The sequence below is a fragment of the Geospiza fortis genome, unplaced genomic scaffold (assembly GCF_000277835.1).
Source record: "Geospiza fortis unplaced genomic scaffold, GeoFor_1.0 scaffold47, whole genome shotgun sequence".
In the NCBI taxonomy this organism is placed as follows: Eukaryota; Metazoa; Chordata; class Aves; order Passeriformes; family Thraupidae; genus Geospiza; species Geospiza fortis.
In genome coordinates this window covers 560,151-581,299 of record NW_005054569.1, presented here as the reverse complement: position 1 = coordinate 581,299, position 21,149 = coordinate 560,151, and the positions used below count along the sequence as shown (strand labels likewise).

At 45.5% G+C, this 21,149-nt stretch overlaps 1 protein-coding gene across 3 annotated transcripts in view; it reads right to left on the bottom strand.

Moving 5' to 3' along the window:
• Nucleotides 1-9,792: 9,792 nt before the first annotated feature.
• The window catches only part of MBNL3 (muscleblind like splicing regulator 3), a 55,120-nt gene continuing 43,763 nt past the window's right edge, over nt 9,793-21,149 (bottom strand). Inside the window, exons 6-10 of one of the 3 annotated variants that reach the window (XM_031064204.1) lie at nt 20,772-20,922; nt 18,497-18,532; nt 16,320-16,414; nt 14,875-14,948; nt 9,793-13,010 (exon numbers count right to left, since the gene is read on the bottom strand). In XM_031064204.1, coding sequence (XP_030920064.1) covers nt 14,892-14,948; nt 16,320-16,414; nt 18,497-18,532; nt 20,772-20,922 — 339 coding nt within the window. In that variant the 3' untranslated portion in view covers nt 9,793-13,010; nt 14,875-14,891. The remainder of the gene's footprint in view (nt 13,011-14,874; nt 14,949-16,319; nt 16,415-18,496; nt 18,533-20,771; nt 20,923-21,149) is intronic. The other 2 variants (XM_031064205.1, XR_004082627.1) reach the window with 2 other exon arrangements.

The following is a 21,149-nucleotide window of genomic DNA, read 5'->3' as shown; positions in this document are numbered from 1 at the left end:
GAAAAAGCCACTTCCCCCTGCACAAACACATTGCACCAAGAGCAGAGAAAATTGATCTCTGGCTGCTGAGCCTCTCTAGCACTTTGTGTTGCTGAAAGGAATAATCAAGCCTGGCCCTGGAGAAGGCAAAGACAGAAAGGAAATTAAAGCTTTCCCTGTCTGATGATTTTTCTCTGGGGTTGGGGCCCTCCCTGGGGACCCCAGTGGTGGTTTTGGGAGAGGCTTTTGCTCTGGGGCCTGGTTCAGCAGCAGATCCACAACAATCCCACAAAATTTTTCTTTTCCTGCTCATGCAGCAGCTCTGAGGGAAAAGGGAAGAAGCTGCCAGGGCTCCCAGCTGAGCCCCCAACAAGGGGGCTGCCACATGCACCTACACTGGGCTTGCCTAGGGATGTCACTTGAGCCACAGCACAGCTTCTCTCCTGTCCTTCATGAGCAGCCATGGGCTGATGCAGAAGCCAGGCTTTCTCCAGGTTGTGGCCCTCACAACAACTGCAGGGGTTGGAGTTTGGGGACAAGGATCCAAGTGGTGAAGTGTCACTCACGAGGCTGAGCAGGGAGAGGAGGCTCCTCACTTGCCCTCAAGCCAAGGGTTGAGCTTTGCCCTCCACAAGAGTGTGGGCCATTTGCCACAGCCCATCACCAGAGGCTCAAAATCTCTATCTAATACTCTGTTGGCTGAACAATTACCAAATTAAAAGAAAAATCCACACTGAAAGGGGAGTCCAGAGGCTCCTCCTGGCTCCCAGCAGCAGACCCTGAGCTGGCCCAGCCCCAGCTTCAGCTACTTACAGTCCAGGGGACACACATTTCCTCAGGCAGCCCCCTCAGCCCCATCCTTGCCAAGCTGTCCAAGACCCAGGGGTAGAGCTGAGGCAGTGTCAGACACCTGCGAGCAGGGCTGGGAGGGCACCATCACATCCCCACACTGGTCCACGGGGGGTTACTGTCACCTCAGCCCCAGGTAAGCGCTGCCTGAGGGATACCCCATCATTTGGTGCCCTGTGGAAGAGGCAGGCTGGTGAGGCTGCAGGTGGGAGAGGCAGAGGAGGAGGCAGATCTGTCCCAGCTCCTGCTCTGCAGCCCAGTGCCAGGAGTGGCCAGGCTGGCTGGGGTGGGCGTTGGTGACTCATGATCCCTGCTCACCACCAATGACACATTTACTGCCAGCAGGATGGATGGGCCCCCTGCCAGCACAGCAGCCCTGCAGCCTCACGGGAGGGTGGCTGGGCTTTGCCAGCAGCTGTGCTGATGCAGAGGGGTGGGGAGGTCACCAGCTGCAGCCCTGGGATGCACAACCTGAGGTACCCCCTGGCTGGGTGGGTAATGGGGGCACACCAGGACTCTCTGTTCCAATGTTCAGCGGGGGAGCACAGGGGCAGGGATGGGACCTGGCCAGGGCCAAGCACAGCAGGCCTTGGAGCCAGCCCAGCTCCCTCACCTCCCCCAGCACCCTCCCTGCCTGCCCAGAGAGCTGGCTCCCAGCAGCAGGCACGGTGACAAATGCCTTTAAAACATTCTTTATTAAGTGAGAAATCTCACTGTGCTCCCTATGCCAAGCCCTAATACAGTGCAGACCTAAATACAGCACTAATGCAAAAGCTTAAAGGATTTCCCATAATTGAGCAAAGCTGGCAGAGGGGCGAGAGCCTGGTGGGGGGAACTGCAGCCCACCTCCCTCCTCAGCGTGGGCTACCCTCAGTCTATCCCCACTGGTCCAAGTGTGGCCACAGCCCCCACCCTCAGACTGTTCACTGTAGAAAATTAAAATCTTCCAAGGCCTCATCCTCCCCAGCTCAGAGCCCCAAGTTGCCCTCGTTGCCCTCACCCAAATCCCCTTGATTTATGCAATAGCACAAGTGGCATCGTGATGTGTGACCTGTGCGTCACCCGTCCTGCTGCTGCCAGCACTGCTGAGGCCCTGCCTGTCCCAAACCTCACTGGGGGTCACAACACAGCCAGGACAGCAGGGCTGGGCACATCCAGCTTCCAAAGCACAAGGGATGCTCCAGACAGGGGAGCTGCTGAGCCAGCACCTGCTGCTTCTGCACACCCCAGCATCATGGGGTGTGGGTGGCCACCAGCACCTTGCACCCCAGAGAATACACGGTCTTACCTTTGTATTTGCTCTGCCTTGGCACAGCCACACATGGCTCTGAGAACTGCGATGGAATATCCTGTGTCTCCTTAATAGCAGGGTGTGACCGTCAGGCAGGCTCACCCCACAGGGCAAGTGGCTGATGGCTTTGATTCAGGCTTCTGTGGGGGAAAGCAAAACACAGTTTCCTTCAACAAGAGTTTTCCAGAAGCTTTACAAAGCACAAGCACCTTTCCTTTGGTGCAGCCACATGCAGCCCAAAACACCCCCAGCGCCCCTTGATGTGATCACCAGGAGCTGTTCACCACTGGCAGCCCTGCCAGACATTCAGGTGCACTGTGCTGCAGGTGTGGGGGCAAAACTGGGGGCTGGCAGGGCTGTGGGGCAGGTGGGGCCATGGGGGGCACAGGACATGCAGAACTGCAGCAGAAGCACTGCCATGGAGATGGGCTGAGGCTTGGTGCTGTCCCAGCGCCCCTTGATGTGATCACCAGGAGCTGTTCACCACTGGCAGCCCTGCCAGACATTCAGGTGCACTGTGCTGCAGGTGTGGGGGCAAAACTGGGGGCTGGCAGGGCTGTGGGGCAGGTGGGGCCATGGGGGGCACAGGACATGCAGAACTGCAGCAGAAGCACTGCCATGGAGATGGGCTGAGGCTTGGTGCTGTGAAGCATTAAAGCAGAAGCAGCATCTGATAACATTTACCAGCAAATCATTTTTCCCAGCCATGGAGCAAAGCAGAAATACCTCTGTGGAGCCCAGCTGTGGCTGTGAAGAGAGAAATGGTGCAGCAGCACTGTGCCAGGGCCTCCTGCCTCAGGCAGGGGATGAGGTGTCAGTGCCATCCCCTCGGGGCTGGGCTTACACATTCGATCCAGGGGAAGGGCAGTGGGAACAGCAGGGCAGATGCCAGGGCATGTGGTGCTAAAGACTCGCAGCACTGCCCTGAAAAGGCGAAAGGAGGAGGGAAGGGCAAAGCAAACATCTTCTGACTGAGCCAGGCCTTGCTGTGACCCATCAGAGCTGGGTGGCTGCTCCTCCAAGCCTGTCCCCCATGGCCTTCAGGCTGTGGCTTTTTCTGTCTCCCTGTCCACAGAGAGCTCAGAGGCCTCCCAGCCCACTCACTGAGCATGGGAGGCCTCTGAGCTGTCTGTGGACAGCAAGTGCTGCCATCTCAGAGATGTGCTCAAGGCACATCTCACCTGGGCTGGAGGAGGCACCTGAGTCCATTGTCTGCAGTAACAGCTCAGAGCACAGGTGAGAGGGTGCAGGCTGCTCCTCACACTGCCCTGCACTCTGACTCAACCCCTGCTGTGGGCTGCTTGTGTTGGAGAGCATATTTTAGATCCACAACTCATTGGGGATTAGCCAAACTTTTCTCCATTCTCTTATTTCTCATAATAAATAGATCAAAAATCATCTATTTATCCAGCACTAAGACCAGATTGAATAAAAACTGGCTTTGGACCATCTGAATGTGGAGCAAGTCTGGAAAAATTGAATTTTTCCCATGTTCCCCACTGAAGCTTCAACAGCCAAAGAGCTAAAAGAGGTTTTTGTATGAAACTTGACTTTCCTGCACAAACAAGCCCCAGTGAAAAAGTAGATGGGCCAGGTGCTGCAAGACTTCAAAATGACACATGCTGTAAATAGAGCATCATGAATAATTTTGGTCAGATCCTTTCATCCAACTCCACCTATAAAGCAGTTTGCAGCAGCTCCTCCTGTAACTTCTGCAAATGGACCCCAGGTAAAATCCCACATCCCTGGCCCAAGGATGCTGTTTGGCCTTGAAACACAATTTAACGTCTCTTGTTGATGGATTACCCTCAATTTTTAGTTCTAGTGTGGGACTCCAAGCCCCAACCTCCTCCATGGGGAGGCTTCTGAGCAGAGCTGGTGTCTCCAGGCAGCCAAGGCCCAGCCCATCCCAAATCTCCATAAAATGCATCACTTGAAAGCCCCTGTCTCCATTCTGCATGGAAAGAAGGTCAGACCAAAGCTAGCAATAGAAATTATGAGTAACCATTCAGGAAGGATCCCATGCTTCCACAACAACTGCCTAGAAAAGTTTCAGTTCCACTTTTTTTTCATCTTAGAAACAATTCAGACATTTAACTGTGCCATCAGATGAGGCAGGAGTCATTTATAGAAGAAAGCTCTAAGTGGCCTTGACACACAAATAGAGTCAATTAACCTGCAAAGATAAGTCAGGGGAACAGGCTGATGAAAAAGCAGCAGTTACATAATTTGTCCTGGGCTCAGTCTGTCTGTTCTCAAAGTCAGCAGCTTGTCCTACTGAGCAGTGTCTGCCCAGCCTCCCCTGGCCACCACTCCTGCCCCGAGCAGCTCTACTGCACCCACATCCCCTGAAACACATCCTCAAACTCCCAATCCTAATCTCTCTCCCAAGTGCCAGGAGTCAAATTCTTAAACTCCTTCGGGAAAACAGCCAAGGATCCCTCCCCTGCTGAGAGGGGACTCCCTCATGCTGGCACCAGGCTGCACCATCCAGGCTCACCCGTCACAGCCGTGTCCCGTGTCCCATGTCCCGTCACGGCCGCCCGGGTGCTGAGGCTGCACCGCCACTGACACTCGCCCATCACAGGGGCAGTTACTCACACCCTCGGGGCAGTTACGTCCTTGGGGCAGTTACATCACAAGGGCAGTTACGTCCTTGGGGCAGTTACTCACATTGGGGAAGTTACTCACATCCTCGGGGCTCCGACGCTGTCCTCTGCCTCCCGTGAGCCAGGTGACACTGTGGCCTGGCACAGCCATGTGTCCTGGCCTGGGTGACACTGTGGCCTGGCACAGCCACGTGTCCTGGCCCGGTGCCTCCAGCTTTAAGCCTTGGTGGAGCACGTGGTGACGGTGAGGCAGTTGAGGGGTGAAAGCCCCTCTGACGCAGCACTATTGGTAACAGGATGGTGACCAGGGTGGCCTCACTGTTGAGCAGTTTTTCTTACATCTAAATCTACATAATGTTACAGAAAGCACAAACAAGCTCATCAAGAAGCAATTTTCTCTTGCAGCAGCCCAGACCCAGATTGGCCAGGGTGGCTCCAGACCATGGTGAGAGGCAGCCCCAGTTTGTGCTGGCCAGGCAGCCCGGGATGAGCTGGGCACTTGGAAGAGAGCTGGGGAATCCAGGCTGCTGCCAAAGGGGAGCTCACTGCTGTATTATTGCACTGGGACATTCAAAATGGCACGAATGCTGAAAGAGAAAAATTAATACACAAACCACTGTTCTACAAAAGCTGCAGGCCTTTGAATGGGAGTTGATTCATTCTTCATGGTTATCTTCAAATGCACAGCTCTGATCTCCTCTCTAATCGCATCACAGACAGGGTCAGAAAGGAAGCATGGAAAAACACAAGCCAAGCAGACCACATCACATGTGTCTCCAAAGGTCTAAGGCACGAGAGAAACCAAAAGGCAGCATCTGGAAAGTTTTACTTTTTATTTTTCTAAAATACAAATGTCTGTCTTGTGTTAGTAACTTTAATATGATAGGCCGAATGCATCCAGTAAAAAGGAGGCACTGGCTACAGAATTCAAAATACTGAAGGTATTTTCTGGAAAGAAATTTATTCTGTTGATCTACACTTCAGATATAACATTGATTCAAATTCATTAGTTATTATTTTTACATCAGAATCTTTGAAGTTTGGGACTAATAAACTGGAACTTGAAAAGTTTTTAAAGTAAACTCCTATTAATGTGTAGATATGGATCCATAAAAAACATAACCAAGAATTTTATACACTTTATTAAAAGATCAAAAAATAAACAATAACAATATAGAAGTAACATACTAAAATGAGTAGCATTATGCACATTTCTAAAGCACGTACAAGCACTACAGCAATATAATGTGGCAAAAAGAAACATAAATTCAAAGCGTACACCCTGTTGGTAGCAGTTGAGGGAATGAACTATCCTGTTATGGAACTGAAATACTGCATTAACCTACGCCTGTCTGGATCCAATGATATTTTAATTTCTTACAATTCCACAGGGCTAAGTGTAATCATTTGTATATATTTTCTAAACTATTCCATTAAATTGATATCTAATGTTTCCCTTACATTGTTTTACCAGAAATGCCTATGAAAAGAAGAATGTGCTTCAAAGATCTACTTTACACAGTACAGTATAAATGTTTTTATATATTTAAATTAAAAATTGACAATTTAGGAGAACATTCTCTCTTTGATTTTAGTGATTGCCTAAAATACAATTCTCTATTTATAAAAAAAAATAGTGATCTTTTGTCAGGTGATGTAATAAAGGGTGAGGAGTCGGTTCATTTTCATGATCTAAAAAAAAAAAATTAAAACAAAGCTAATTGGAAAGAAAAAAAAAATCCCATAATCCAATCTAAGAATGGTCTTATCATCCCCTCATCTGCTAGGATACAAAAGCCATGGCAACAAAATCATTTGGCTTCCACCACTATCAAATAGCATCTGTGTACAGTAATAAAGAACTGGAACCTTGTAATTCGGTGTCAGGTAATTCTCTCTGTTGTGTGTTTGGAAAAATAACTTCATTTTATTTAACAGTTGTGTTATTTTGCATGTTTAAATATCTCCTTTGAGAGGCATATAGAGTTATTTTTGATGATAGAGGATGTCAGTAAAGATCACTAGCAAAGATTTTAGCAGTGTTGTCATGATCATGCTCATACCCCGACAAAGTTTGACCAGCTATGATTCATTTCACATAGTGCAAAATATTTTTTCTCTCATAATCCTAGAAATGAGAAAGAACTTGATTATAGAAACTGATGATGGCAAAGGGAAGCCATTATCGTGTGGTGGCTTGAACTAGCTGATTATTTTGTATTAAAATCTAGGTTATTACATAACACCATGGAGAGAAGCAACATCTGATTTTTCCTCATTTTAAAGACCCTGGGGCTGTTCCAATTCAGCAAACCACCACTTGCACAGCACTGTGGTGCAGAGTGGGCAGGCTGGGCACAACTGGCATTGCCAGGGGTTGGGAATGCTGGCCAAGGAACAGCTCTTGTGCTTGGCAGCAGCAGCTCAGCCCCCAGCCCTGGGGCATCCAGCAAAGGCTGACAGTCGCATCGGATGCCACTTCCCACCAGTTCTGCTCTGGGGGACTTGCCCCTCACTGCTCGAGTCAGGACCAGGCTCATGGCAAAACCAGTTACTTTTCTGAAGCAAAACTGGGGCTTGGGTTTTGCAGAAAAAAAAAAAAGAACGTAAAAAAAATCCAACAAAAACCAAAACTTGTTCCAATCAAAAATAAATGGGTCAACACAGGCACTTCAGCTGCTCCAAAATCCCCCAGCACTGCAGAGTCCCAGCAGTACCAACACAAACAGGAGCAAGAGGCTGCTCACTGAGGACCCACAGCTTTGCTCTCCTTTGGTGGCAACTCAAAGGGGCTTGTTAGTCCCAGCCTGGAGCACCCAACTGGCCACACTGCCACCAGCCTCCACCTCCTTGTCCCAGCAGCACTACCTTGTGCCTCTCAAATCACACCATGGCTGTCACACAGCAGAAAGAACTGGTCCCAGACAATCCCAACCCATCCCTGCCCATCTATGGTTCACCAGCTCCTTCCGTTTTGTTACCTTGCCCCAAAAGGTTAAAAAAAAATAAAAATCAAGAAGTTGTGACATTTCAAATTCACTCTGAGATTTAAAACACTCACCACAATGACAGTCACCTCCCACAGATAAACACTTCAAGACAGAAATAGGATTAGGTGCTAGGAAAAATGTGTGTGTGCTGCCACGGACCTACCAGTCCTAATAGGATTCACCGAGAACACAACCTATCAGAAACATGACCTAGGGTGTGTTTGAAAATGTAGGCTGATTAAAAAAAGTAATTTGAATCTTTGCTAGTGACCTTACTAATTAATTCCACACCGTTTCCCATTCTCTGTGCTGCAGGTTGGAGCTGACCTGTTATCAGTCTGCTGTATAATAAGCTATGGCAAACTACAAAGCTTTTACAACAGCAAAGCAACATCATGCTTTCAGATAAGTTTTATAGCAAAAAACTCCTCCTTTTCAAAGCCTTAGTAATACCTATCTCTTTTACAAACTTTTCCTGTATTATTACAGACTTTTTATATTCAAAATAAGTTCCAAGGATTTCTTTCGTGGACTATGTACATAAGTGCAAAAAAGGTGTGTCTCACACATTCGTACACTAACTGAATCAGTTTAACTGCAGCATATTTGTATCTTCAACACTGTTACGGGGTCATTCCACAATATTTTTTTTCTTATGTACAGTTTTTGCTAATATAAATTAGTATTAAAATAGTTATATGCTTAATTATTTAGCCCTGATCGTAACGTAATCGTGTGAGTGTTCAATTCCTGGAGAAAAGAAAATTGCAGGCAAAGCTACAGTACTGAAACTGATTAATTCTGAATTGCCACCGTGTGAATGGATGTGAAATGAAAGCAAGACCGGTCACTACGCTGTAAATACAGGCTGCTGTGTTTCCCAAGTGAAAATACTGTGGAATAACCCTTGCCACACAACAATTTCTACAAGCTATAAAACCTGACTCTAAATCCATGTGTTGTAAACTTCTTGACTGAAAAAGTGACCTTAAAGACACAAATTCAGCGTTCACATGGGACTTTGGGATTTTAAAAATATTCAATCATATCTTTATCTGACAGTATCGAACTGTACCTTTAACAAGCTCATACTGTTACACATCACTTTTAATTTACATGTGAAAATTTCACAAATAATGTATACAAAGGTAGCCATGTTGTAGTTTTGTTGCCATAGCAACAACAACTTAATATAATTAGTTAACAATGAATCTATCATTGTAGGAGTTACATACAAAGTTAATTTTGTTCTTAAACTGTAAACTATACAAACTAGTTATGGACTGTATTCTATACCTTACCATGCTTCAGTGTTGGTTTAGAATATAACTAAATGGGCTGAATACATGTATTAAAAATTTTAAACTTTCTCTAACTCTCCTTCAAAATTAAATTCATTAGTTACTAAAGATATCAAAAAAAGCAATAATGAAAACCTTAAAAACTAATGGTAGAGAAATGAAAATATATGACATGAATTAATGCGTTGTAGCCTAGTAACAATGAGTTGTAGCTCTATTTACATTTGGATTAGGCTATCAACTATTTTTTTTTAAAGTTATTACAGTCTTTAACATACAGTATATACTCTAAGGCCTTCAACAGGCACATGGTAAAATCAGGTCAATATCAAACTAAATCCATTCAACAGGAATGGGAAATTAGATTTTCCTCATAAATTTCACCTTTTTCAATTTTCATGTCTGTGAAATGTACAAGGGATAAACAAAACGAGGACTCCAGTTTCTCAATCCTTGTGTACCCGGCGTGTCCTAGAGCTACTCCTACCGCGCCAGTGCCAGCCCCAGCCGGGCCAGGGGACGTCACCGTGTCCTGCTCCGGCCACCTGTGCCACCGAGGTGCCCCCGGCTGTGGTGCCAGCCCCGGGCCGCGGGAGAAGCGCGTCGGGAACCGGCGCGGGCTGCCCGGGGAGGTAACGGCTTCTAGAACGTTGCGATGCAAAAATACACAGTCAAAAATCATCAGCTAAAAATTTCCAACTAAAAAACACGGCTGATTGTGAAATCATGTTCCAAATTACTAAAAACACTGTATTTAACAAAAATAATCTTAATAGTTTTATGAATCCATTTTATTTTAAATCCCTCTTTTATTGTCTGCTTATGTTACAGTTTAGTAGTAGTACTCTTTATTGAAACTACTAACAACCTTTTTTCGTGAAAATGATCAATCTCAGCTTTCATTTTCCCTCTGCATGACCCGTTTTATCCAAGTTTCAGCATTTCTTGCATATTGTTTGCATAAGGCTGAGAGAAATGGACAAAGAGAAATAACTTTGGATAAATAAAAAATATAGGTTCATGGAAAGTGGGAAGCTTATAAAAATGTCACTAAAATTATATTGATTTAAACAAACTTACATACATCTCTTGTCAAATAAAGGATGATATTCATGCTTTTATGACATTTGTTTAGAGTCACTAACTAGCTCGGTGACTTTGTAATAGTCTATTTAGGAAATTTATAGTCTGGCGACTGGTTTTTTTTTCTTTTCTTTCTTGAACAAAGAAAATTAGAGCAAGTCATTGCACAACTAGTTTAAATAGTGCTACCTCAAAATGGCATTTTTGCCGAGATTGTTTTGAATTTGGTGAAGTTTAGTGCTTCAAGCTTTTCTTTCCTTAAACTCATTTACAAATTAACTCTAAATTTGCCAGCAATATAAAAACTGTTGTGGCACCTAATATAACTACCCTGAACATCCCTCATTGGACCTCTTTAATAAAAAATAATCCTTAAACGCCTTTTTTTTTCAGTGCTTTAAATGTGACATGAAAACAGCTGTATTCTAGGTTTACATTCTATGCACATCTATGCCAGATGTTTAAGTCGATAAATAAAATAGGAGGTTACATCAAAGTTTCAAGATATACAAAAATCCATTTAGCACTGAAAAAATTTCAACCTCCTTGAACTCATAAAGCCATACAAGCTTGAATGCATCCTTTCTGGCTTAAGAAGATCAGCTCTGTTCTTTGTTGAGGCACTGGCACAGGTTGTGCAAAACCCATTTTTGATACACAAATAATTTCAAACAGGAAGTACTCAAATCCACTTTTTCCACTAACAATGTTATGGTTTCGGGAAACAGAAACACAGTGGTGAAAAGAACAGGTATGTGGTCACCAATACAAATGAGAGTCACTGATTTCACCCCTCTGCTTGTGAGCACAGATGGCTGGGGAACATCCACGGACACAAGCGACTATCAAAACTCAGGGTCCATAAAGGAGGTTTGGGGGGTATGTTTTTATCCCCTTTCTATCAGGGTTTGGTTCAAAGTCTGCTGAATTGAACAAAAAGATTCCTCAAAGCTTTCTTGAGCTGGGCTCCTCAAATTTTCGTGCTATGAGTGAGTCTCCATGGGCAGATGGTCAGAGCCTGCCCTGGGCTCACAGGCTGTGCCCTGGGTGTGCCACCATCACTCGTGGCCCATGGAGATACACATCCAGCAAACTGTCTGTGCTCATACTGCAGGAGGGGGAACATGGAATATCAAACCAAGGCCAAGGAACTGGGAAAAGAGAAGAAAATCTGGTGTCTGAATTTGGCACTCTACAGGACCACTCTGAGCTCGGGGTGGTCACCCCTCCAGACACTGTGAGCTGGCCTCTTGCTTGATTCTCTTTCTCCCTGTATGGAGTTTGTGAATTTACAGCAGCAAATCCACCTCTTCCATAATGCCAATGATACTGTAGAGCTATAATAGGGATGAATTTGGCAGTATCCTCAACCAAAATGCATTTCTGCAGCCAGATTGTTCAGCAACGCAGCATAACGACAGGCGGGGCTGTCCAGGGTGCACGGGCTGAAATGGTTTTATTCGTGCGTATGAAAAGGAGGTATTGAGAACTAGCCCTTGTTGTGCAACAAACATTGCTCTTGATCAAGTAGAAGGTGCCAAAATAAATCCACTTGGTCAGTGGCACCTTCTACAGGAACTCCATTAAGACAAATGTTTATCTTCAGCAGAAAGCTTATGCTGAGCTTTTTGCTGCTTTGTTACTGCTGTGTTTGCTTTAAAGGGCCAGAGATCACAGGGATGGGGGAAATAATCACCCACTTATGGAAAATGGTGATTAAATAAATGGGGCATGCTGACAAAATTTCAACAAGAGACACATATAAGATTTCAGGCCAAAATGTTTCAGCATGCTTGGTGGAGACAAGTCCCAGGGCTCGGTGCTGCCCAGCCTGGGCTGAGCCACGGCCCCGGGCCCTCCCCAGCCACGGCTGGCACCTGCTCCTCTCCAATGCAATGAGCTTTTGCCCAACTGAAGCTGTCTCACTCCACCACCATTTTTTTGTTGTTTGTTTTGACTGCACCACGAGAACAGCGAGAGAGATTGTGCGCCGTTTGCAGCTGAGAATGCACTTCAATGGACAACAGAGCTGCAGAAATCCCTTGATGCTTACCCCTGTCTGAGCAAATTGTTCCTGTCCCCTTACTGAGCCTGGGCTTTTGTGTTTGTTTTTTTCCCCCAAAAGTTTCCAGAATCAGCTCATTGTATTGAAAGAAGAACCCTGAACTGGACTAAAATGATAGCTGTCTTTTCACATCACTTGTACTAAAAATTTGGAGACTATCTGAAGGCAAGTTTTAAATGATAAAAGGAGCATTTAACATAAGCAACTTTAGCTGACATTAACAGCAAAATCCAGCAAAGGGCAGAACATTCTGTGTCGTGTTTTTCAAGCACATAATTCCTGTTTCCCACAATAACATTTTTAGTAAAAAACAAACAAAACCCCATAAAACCTACAGTATATGAAAACTTAAGACATAACAATAATGAAAAAATGGTATTGAGTATACTTGATAATGATGTACACTTTAAAACAAATCAATAGACTATGATGTAAACAAAACAGTAAGATAACACTTTAAAAACAAGACAAACATTTATCCATCGATAGTATACAGTAAACCAACAGTCCGCTGTGCAGATGCACTTATCATGATGGTAGTCATAAAATGATTAAGTGTGTTAAAGTAATGTGTTATAAAAGTCTATTATAATTTCCTACTTGTATATCTCATATAACAGAGCGCTGTTTGTTAATTGTTTCTATAGTGCTTTTTTTTTCTTTTTTTTTTTTGACATTCCCATTGATCAGTTTTTGGTTAACATGTAGGCTGCAACAGGCTTACTGTAGAGGTGGTAGAGAATGATAGAAGAGGGGAATATATACAGAAAGGCCATGCGCAGCTTCCCACCAAGAAGTCCTGGTGCTCCATAATTTCACTGTTCAGAATTTCAACATGGTCTGCTGCAGGGGAAAGAAAAAAACAACAAAGAAATAGTGAGAAGTTAATACATCTATATTTTAGAAGTCATTCTAATACATTTACATCCTCAATGTGTTGCCCAAGAAGTTGTCATTAGTGTGTTGCAGACAGACATTTTATTCCATTAATTTTCTGATGTAGGGAGAAATTGCCAATAACACACTTGGCATCCTCTTAAATCTGCACTTTTGACTCCCTCTTTCACACAATGACAGGGCAAATAGTGAAAGAGGGAGGTGAACAAATAATAGTCTTGATTTTTGGATGGGATGCCAAGTAGAGGGTGGCTAAGGAGAGGGCCAAAGGAATCTCTGATCTGTGTTAGCTCTTGTTTCCTTTAGACAGTCACGTTAAATCTGATCCTAAGGATTTAGGCTACTGAGCCCAGAGATAAAACACTGATACAGAAACCCTGTGCTCAGGGGACCCTCTTCTGGGAGCAAATTGCCTCTTTGTGATGTACTCATGAAAAACCTCCACTGAAGGACCCAACAACTTATTTCCTGCAGAGCTAGACCAATCAGCCTGGCTACCAGGACTACTTCAACCATGGAGGAAAAGAAAAACATCTGTCAGAGCAGTGAGGGTTTCAGTTACCAAAGTCCCACTGAGGGAAAGTCTCCTGAAAAAATGCTGAAAACATTCAAGATGAAGCTCTTCCAATCAAATGATCTCCTTATTAGGTACAAGAGGCTCGTTTACACATGTTATGGAAATGGCTTAACATGTCATGTCTGTCTGCCATTTGGAACAGCAGTACAGTCTAAACTGAACATTTTCACTAATGTGGATAAGCTTGGTGTCACCCCTCATGAACAGGGTCCACAGCCACAGTTAGCAGGTCATGTATACATATGGTATTTAATTAAGTTCAGCAGAGATAAGGGCCACCACTGAGAAAGTAGTTTCTGTTGATTGCTAATAGATATCATTACTGAATTGCTTGCCAAATTAATTTCCAGTATTTAAGGACTTGCCTGTAATATGTGACCTAAGGAAGAAATGGGTTTGCATATCTGCATATACTAAATGGCTGCTTTGAGAAAGACCTCTTGTTGAATTGGCTGAACTTTCTTGAGGTAAAAAAAAACACAGTCAAGAACTGAAACTACCCAGAGATTTTAGCTCATGAACATCAGCTGAAATTCACAAAGAAAAGCAATGGAAAAATGACACTGCTGCTATGGCCGTGAAATAGTACTCTGTAACTCCAAGGACAAATTCCTCCATCATTCCCCTCAGAGAAAACTATCATCTCAGGGAAGCCCAGGATCTGCAGGTGGGGTGAAGACTATGTTGCTTATGACATTCATTCTGGTCTCCAACCCACCATGAGCCAGGCCCTCTCTGCAGCTGACCAGCAGAGAGTTCTGCCCAGACTGAGCCAGCCTTGCAGATGCACAGCAGCTGCTGCTGACCCAATCCTGCTTACCCCAGGAAAGAAAATATGTCACTAACAGCAAAAGAGAAGTTACACCTTTTCAGCGGACTCATTACCAGAGCAGTCTCTGCCATCAACACTGCAAATCCCTGACGCATCTGCAGGCAGCTGGGAGCTGTGCAGAGCAAGAGCAGCCTGTAAACAGAGCCATGGGACTGGGGGATGCACAGGGAGGCTGTGACCACCACAACACAGGTACCTGAGACACAGGAAACTCGTTATAAACCACAGGGCTGGTCTGTGTCTGTGCTGCAGCTGCTGAATTCCTATTGAGTCAGCAGAGCATGAAGCCAATGGGGTCCCATGGGCTCAGTCCCTCTGCCTGAGCCAGCCCTGTGTTTAGGGATGCAGTGCCCATGTACAAATCAATTCACCATAAAGAGAAATACCAAAAAGGAACTTACTGTTCTATCGGGAACTTCTACATCTGTGAAACAAACATGCTGCTACTCAGTTCATCTACTGATAACTGGGATATCTACAGCAAAAAAAACAAAGAACACAACACATTAAAACATTGCCTTGAGATCAGGCTGTTCATTCTGTCTTCAGCATCAGATTAATATGTACATCAGTGTCTTATAAAACAGGATCCACTCCCAAGCCTTTATTTTGCTACACATTAAATACAATGTAGCTGCACCACTACTGATGCCTTGTGGAGTAGCTGGTGATTGTACTGGGATTTTGACTCCATAGACTACAAGTAAAACAGAAATGCCCTGAAACTATCTGGCTCAAACAGGACTCACACAGCCACAGAGCAACGCTGCACAGCAATTTCTGCTTTCCTCTCATGACCAATACAAGTCTGAGTAAGACCTGCTCTACCTGAAAATAACAACAAAGCACAGAAAAAGACTGGCAATTCCTATTGCAAGCAGTAAAACACTGCCTAGGACTTATGCAGGCAAAATTCCTACTGAAATCCTCATGACCTCACACCAGCAAAAGCCTAGAGGATGCCCCCAGAGATATTACTGGTATTCAGCATGGATAACAGCCTCCTACAGAGCAAACTGACACCCTCATTCCTTTGCAATAGCTCTAAACCTGAGAGCATGACAAATAAAAACGCTAAAATTAGTCCTGGGGGAAATATTTTTTGAAAAGTGTTTGAAATGTCTCTGGTCTAACCGGGAGAAGTTGTGTCACACCAAATTATCAGGACGCATCACTAGGACAGGTTGTGCATATACAGTTCAGGACTGGTGCAGAAGCAGCCATCACACTCAGTATCTTCAGAGGAAAGTTCTGGAGAGAATTATGGCTTGGCACACATGCATGGAATCCTGTACACTTATGGCAGTGCTACAATGGCACGTACTGCACATCCAGAGTCCTCTCTGTAGGGATGGGTGACATGCTATTGGCATAAAAAAAACTGTACACTTCACAGTCTCACCACCGATTTTTGCTTTTTGGTTGTTTGGGGATTTTTTGGTAGTTTTCAGAGCCCAATTTTGTGGTGGTGGGGGGAAGCCACTTTATATTTCCACTTCCACTTTCCAGTCCAGAGAGAACAAGCCAAAATACCATAGGGAAGGATGCTCAGGGTGGTATTTCTGCTTGAGACTGAAAGCAGAAGCGCTGCAGGGGTTGCGTGACTCTACGCTCGGCAGATTCACCGCCCGTTGTTTTTGAGGAGCCGGGGAAGGTGTGGTTTTGGAGGAGAGCCTGCGGCCCTGCCAATCGCCCATCCCTACGCTCCGGCCGGGCAGGCAGGAGCGGCCCCTCTCCATCCCCGGCCTCACGCTCGCACACACGCACACGCTGCATCTGTGGGACCAGCCCTCGCCCGGTCCTCAAGATCTGAACACGTGAAAGAAAGCCATTGAAAGGGCCAAACCTGATTGGCGGTAGCTGTTGCAGCGAAGGGGACGCTGGTGGCAGGAGTTGTTGCTGCAGACACAGTGGTGGGCGTAGCACCGTGCATCATGGGCACTTTCGGAAGGGAACCATGGAAGCGACATACAGGAGGGTGGAGCGTATATATATTTTGTTTGTTTGGTTGGTTTTATGTAACCATGGCAACATGTGGTGGATTTGGGGGCGTGGCAGGAATCACAGCAACAAGCCATGTGACATCGTCATGAAGGACACATCGGGGCGCAGCATGCAATCACAGTGCAAAGCAAGACAGCGTTGGGAAAAAAAATAAACAAGAGAGAAGGGGAAAAGCCAATTACAATTATAATTAAGGAAAAAACCAAAACATTCTCAACACTTAGTACATTTATAAGCAGAACAATGATGTATTAGACTCCGAGGGCCAAATTTCCAAAGGGGGGAGAGGATGGGTGTGCTAGCAAAAGCCCACGTCAGCTCGCACCCGTGGGGAGTTAGACACAGCCAGTGCACGTTCCTTTGGGTGGGGACATTTTGGCAAGCGCACCCTCCCGCCCGCCTGGGAAAGCTTGTCCCCTTCCCTCCCCACCCCGTCCCCGCCAGCAACCAGAGGTACATGATGCACTTTGCAGCGGCTGCCGCAGCCCTTCCACCAGGTTTTCTCGCCTCTCTCTAGCAGGGACAATGTTTTGGCACGGGACAGAGCTGGAGGCACGGCAAACGAGCGGCTGGCAGACTGAGCTCTCTGTACAAATTCAGCATGCTCCCTTTCCACCCTAATTCTATAGGATTTGGCAAAACTCCCCTCTTGCAGGGTGGGGGGATGGAGAGGGGAAGGGACAGAGAGGGGAAAAATACACAAATGCATCTGAACAGCTACAATTTGCAGGAAGAGCATCCGAAAGGACAACATGGCAGCAGGGAGCTTGGCAGCCTCCTGAAGCTGCACGTCCCGCAGAGCACAGTGCTGGAAGGGATGCTCTGGTGCACACACGGGCATCCCCCAAACCCAAGGGGGACTTGTGGGGTCGAGGAGCCCCCTGGAAGGCCCAGCCATCCCCACAAACATGCGGTGGGGAAGCAGACTTGCCTTCCCCTCCACCCCAGCAACCACGGCCAGCCCCAGCAGGGAAGGAGCGTGTGCCTGTGGCTGGGAACACTCCGGCCACGAGATGTTGGAACGTGTGGGTTGGGGTTTCCTACAGGCAGAGGTGCATTTGAGGGACTCAGCTCCCTGTCATGCAAGCAATGTGTCCTCCCTGTACTACAGGGATAGGCAGGTTCAAGAGCAGAGTGTTTAAGCCATTCATGCCAGAGCTTCCAGGCCTGCTCTTGGAAAGCTTTGCATCCCCCCAGGGCTCCTGCCTCTCTCCCTCTGGCTAAAGCAGGCACACACCTGGATGCTGGTAGTCTTGCATAACCTTGGCTAGAGGATGAAAGCTCAGCTTTCACCTGCCCTGCTGTGCCCAGCAGCTGTAGACAAGAGGAGAAGGTCCTCAAAGGCCTGCAGAGGTTTCATCAAGACCCAGATGCTGAGCCTGAACAGAGTGGATCCCTGCAGCACTAATGAGCACATACTCACTGCCTCCCTTTATCCCACGTGCACTTGCAGTGGTACCTCCCTATGATCTCCTGTATCTGCACACCTAACACTGTTCTACAGAGATGACTCTCCAGCCAGTCCACGGTCCAAACCCTGCTTCTCTTGCTTTACAAGCAGCACCCTGCTCTGGCAGAGGGGTTGACCCCAGATGTGCTCCTCCTGAGCACCTTGTTAAACCAGTCTCCTAAAATATCCTCAGAAGGACAACTAAAAATCCAAACTTAAGTCCGCCTGTTGCTTGATACAAAATAAAACAAAAATAAGCCAACAGGATCCTCCCACTTCTATTTCCTTGTGTCAGATGACTTAAATGGGTTGTAAAGACATTTAAGTGACAGATTCTTGTCTTTAAAGCAGAACTAAATAGGGGTGGGAACACATCACCTTGGATTCTCTTATTGTAAGTCACATGAAACACTGCACAGAAATTAAAAGGGATACAACCATTTAAGCCTCAAAGAAGACAGCAGATAGACAGTCACACCACTCAGCCACCCAGGTTCTCACTGATGCATACTAACTTGCAGTCTCTTTCAGATTAGGAAAAGTTGAGAAGTTTGTGTAGAAAAACCTACCAACGCTTGCAGTGGGTGTCATGCACAGAACTGACCCTGCACACCATGCATTGAAGCGTGGAAAGATGAACAAAAGGGATATTTCATTAGTGAAGCTTCAGTGTTAGATATCACTTTAACTAAAAAGCAGGTATTTTCTTTGCAGCATTCAGTATTTAAGCACATGCAACCAGATTCTGCATATTGGTACATCAATAGTTTAAACTCAGTTTAAAGAGATCATAGCAAACCAAATTAATTCTTTAATTCTTGGATAGTGGAGAAAAAACTCCTCCCACCTTGGTATTAAATGATATGATTGATCCCAGAAATCAGGGTTGTTTGGGATTTTTTGGGTATTGGGTATGCTGATTTCTTTCTGATCGTGTCAACAGAAAACAAATTGCCCTTAGAAGAATGTCACACTCATGTTAAAATTGACTTTCCAAAAGCAATTTACTCCCGCGACCAGGGACCGTGATTCAAAGTCTCTAGTTTAAGCTGAAAGAGGCATTTATTTTTCTGGACTCGAAAAAATTGCAGTGGTGATGCCATTTTCAAGAGACAGCCCGACTCCCCCCTGCCATGGCAACCCATGATGCTGATCTCTCAACAACTGAACAGGAGATACTAAGAAAAGCAACAGCTCCCTTCCCTCCCCACAGCGAGAGCTGCGACATGCCATCTCTCTGCTTTGCCTTCCTGAGCACTGCCAAGGCTGAGCCCAGAGCTGGAGCCTGATGTGTAACATAAATTCATCACAGACCTGTCCTCTGACTGGAAATTTGCTGCTCTGCCCAGCATTAATGTCTTCAGACAGAGCAGGTGCCAGTAAGCAGCCCTGTTATGGATCAGCCCTGTGTGTAATTTCATTGCCGTGAGCCCGGTACCAGCGCAGCGAGGGCTGGGCACAGCTGATCTATGGTGCTCCATGAGAAATGCCTGTCCTTATGTCAACTTTGGCAACTGTGACCTTGAGGAGGAGCAGTGTGTAGCCAGCTGGGGACTTGGCATTCCCCAAGGTGTCCATTTTTCCTGAAGAAGTATTTCACTTGGCACCTTCCAGAGCTGTGGGAAGGTCAGCTCAGCCCAGCCTTTCCAAGGTTTTGCAGAGCACAAGGTAAAAGGCTACTACTCCATCTCTGCATGAGATTCTGCTTCCCTGGAAAAACATCTTGGTAGCTGCTGAGTTCTGAGTGTTTCCAAGGGCTCTCATAACAGAAAGGCCACACAAGGACAGGGTTTAGGTCCCTGCCCCCTGGACCTACACTCCACTTTGCTCTCAGGACCAGATTGTCTCTAAAGCTTTTCCCCTGACTCCAAAGAACAACAGTGCCAAGGTGCAAGTCTACTGTGTGTTCACCTCCAGGGGTCAGCCCAGAGAAACACTCTGTGTATTTTTTAAAGTATTATCTGACAAGTAAATACAGCATTAAACATTAAAAACACAGGGCATTAATTTTCCTATAATACTCTGAATGATAATAATGATACTAAAATATGAGCTATCTGGAATATTCCTAATTCAGCCACTTATAATACTTTCCACTCCAAGCAGGTTTTGTTTTCCATTTGGCTGCAGTTAATTGGCCAGTCAGAAGACAGTCACATCTGCCATATTAATATTTCCAGTTCTATAAGAATTACTGAACTGCATCTTTCAATTTAACTCTGAGACCTTAAAGGTACAATAAAAGCTGGGAGTTAAATTGCTTTTAAAAAGCTTAGGGTATTGTACTGGTCAAAAGACAAGGAAGAGGGAAATATATGCCTTTAAAGAGGATTATATAATTTGTATTTACTAAAGACTAACCATTCCCTCTGTAAACATCACAGCTGCTGCAATATGTAGGTCAGTGAGATACAAGCTCAGGGAGGTGCCTACAGCCTCAAAAGAGCTGCCATAGACGTCTATAGACATTTTAACATGAGTCCAAAAGAGCACTACACAAGAGTCAAAGAATTAATTTGGGATTAACCAGTTGAACCATAAGGAGGAAAAACAGAAAGTATGAATTCAAGAAACATGCAGACATTTTTCTTAGTTTGACTGCTTAAAAAAAACCCCAAACCACACAAAAAGGGCTAAGAAGGATCTTTACATGTGAAAAGCTCTACATTGTAGTAGGTGAAGGGAAAAAAGTCAAACAACAGATGTTAATTTTTCATCCATTTTTAACATGAAACTACACACCAATATTCTTTTGCTAAAGACTCTTACAAAACTGCTCATTAGCTGAACACCAAGGTCATAAAATAAACAACCATGATGATGGGAAAGCAAGGAGACACTTACCTGTAGGGATGAATGTAGGCTGTTGCAACTGCATGTTGGCTAGAGCCTGTTGGTAGTGGAAAACGCTTGGGTTAAAGACTGTGGTGGCACCATTGTTTTTTTCAAGTGCTGGCCTCTTTGGTAAAGGTTGAAGTGCACCAGGCGGCAGGGCCTGTGGATAAGGGAGTCATTAAAGACAAGTGGAGTAAATAAAGGGGCCCAGATCTGTAGGTCAAGCATGCAATAAATAACAGGGGGTCTTGGCTGCAAATCACCTGCAACTCTATCAACTTAGCCAGACAGGAAAGAGAAGAGCAGCTAAGTCACACTACAAGTAGGAGGTGAAACAACAGCTTCACTAGGTGAGCAGTTAGTAAATGCACCAGGAGGAGGGGCAGA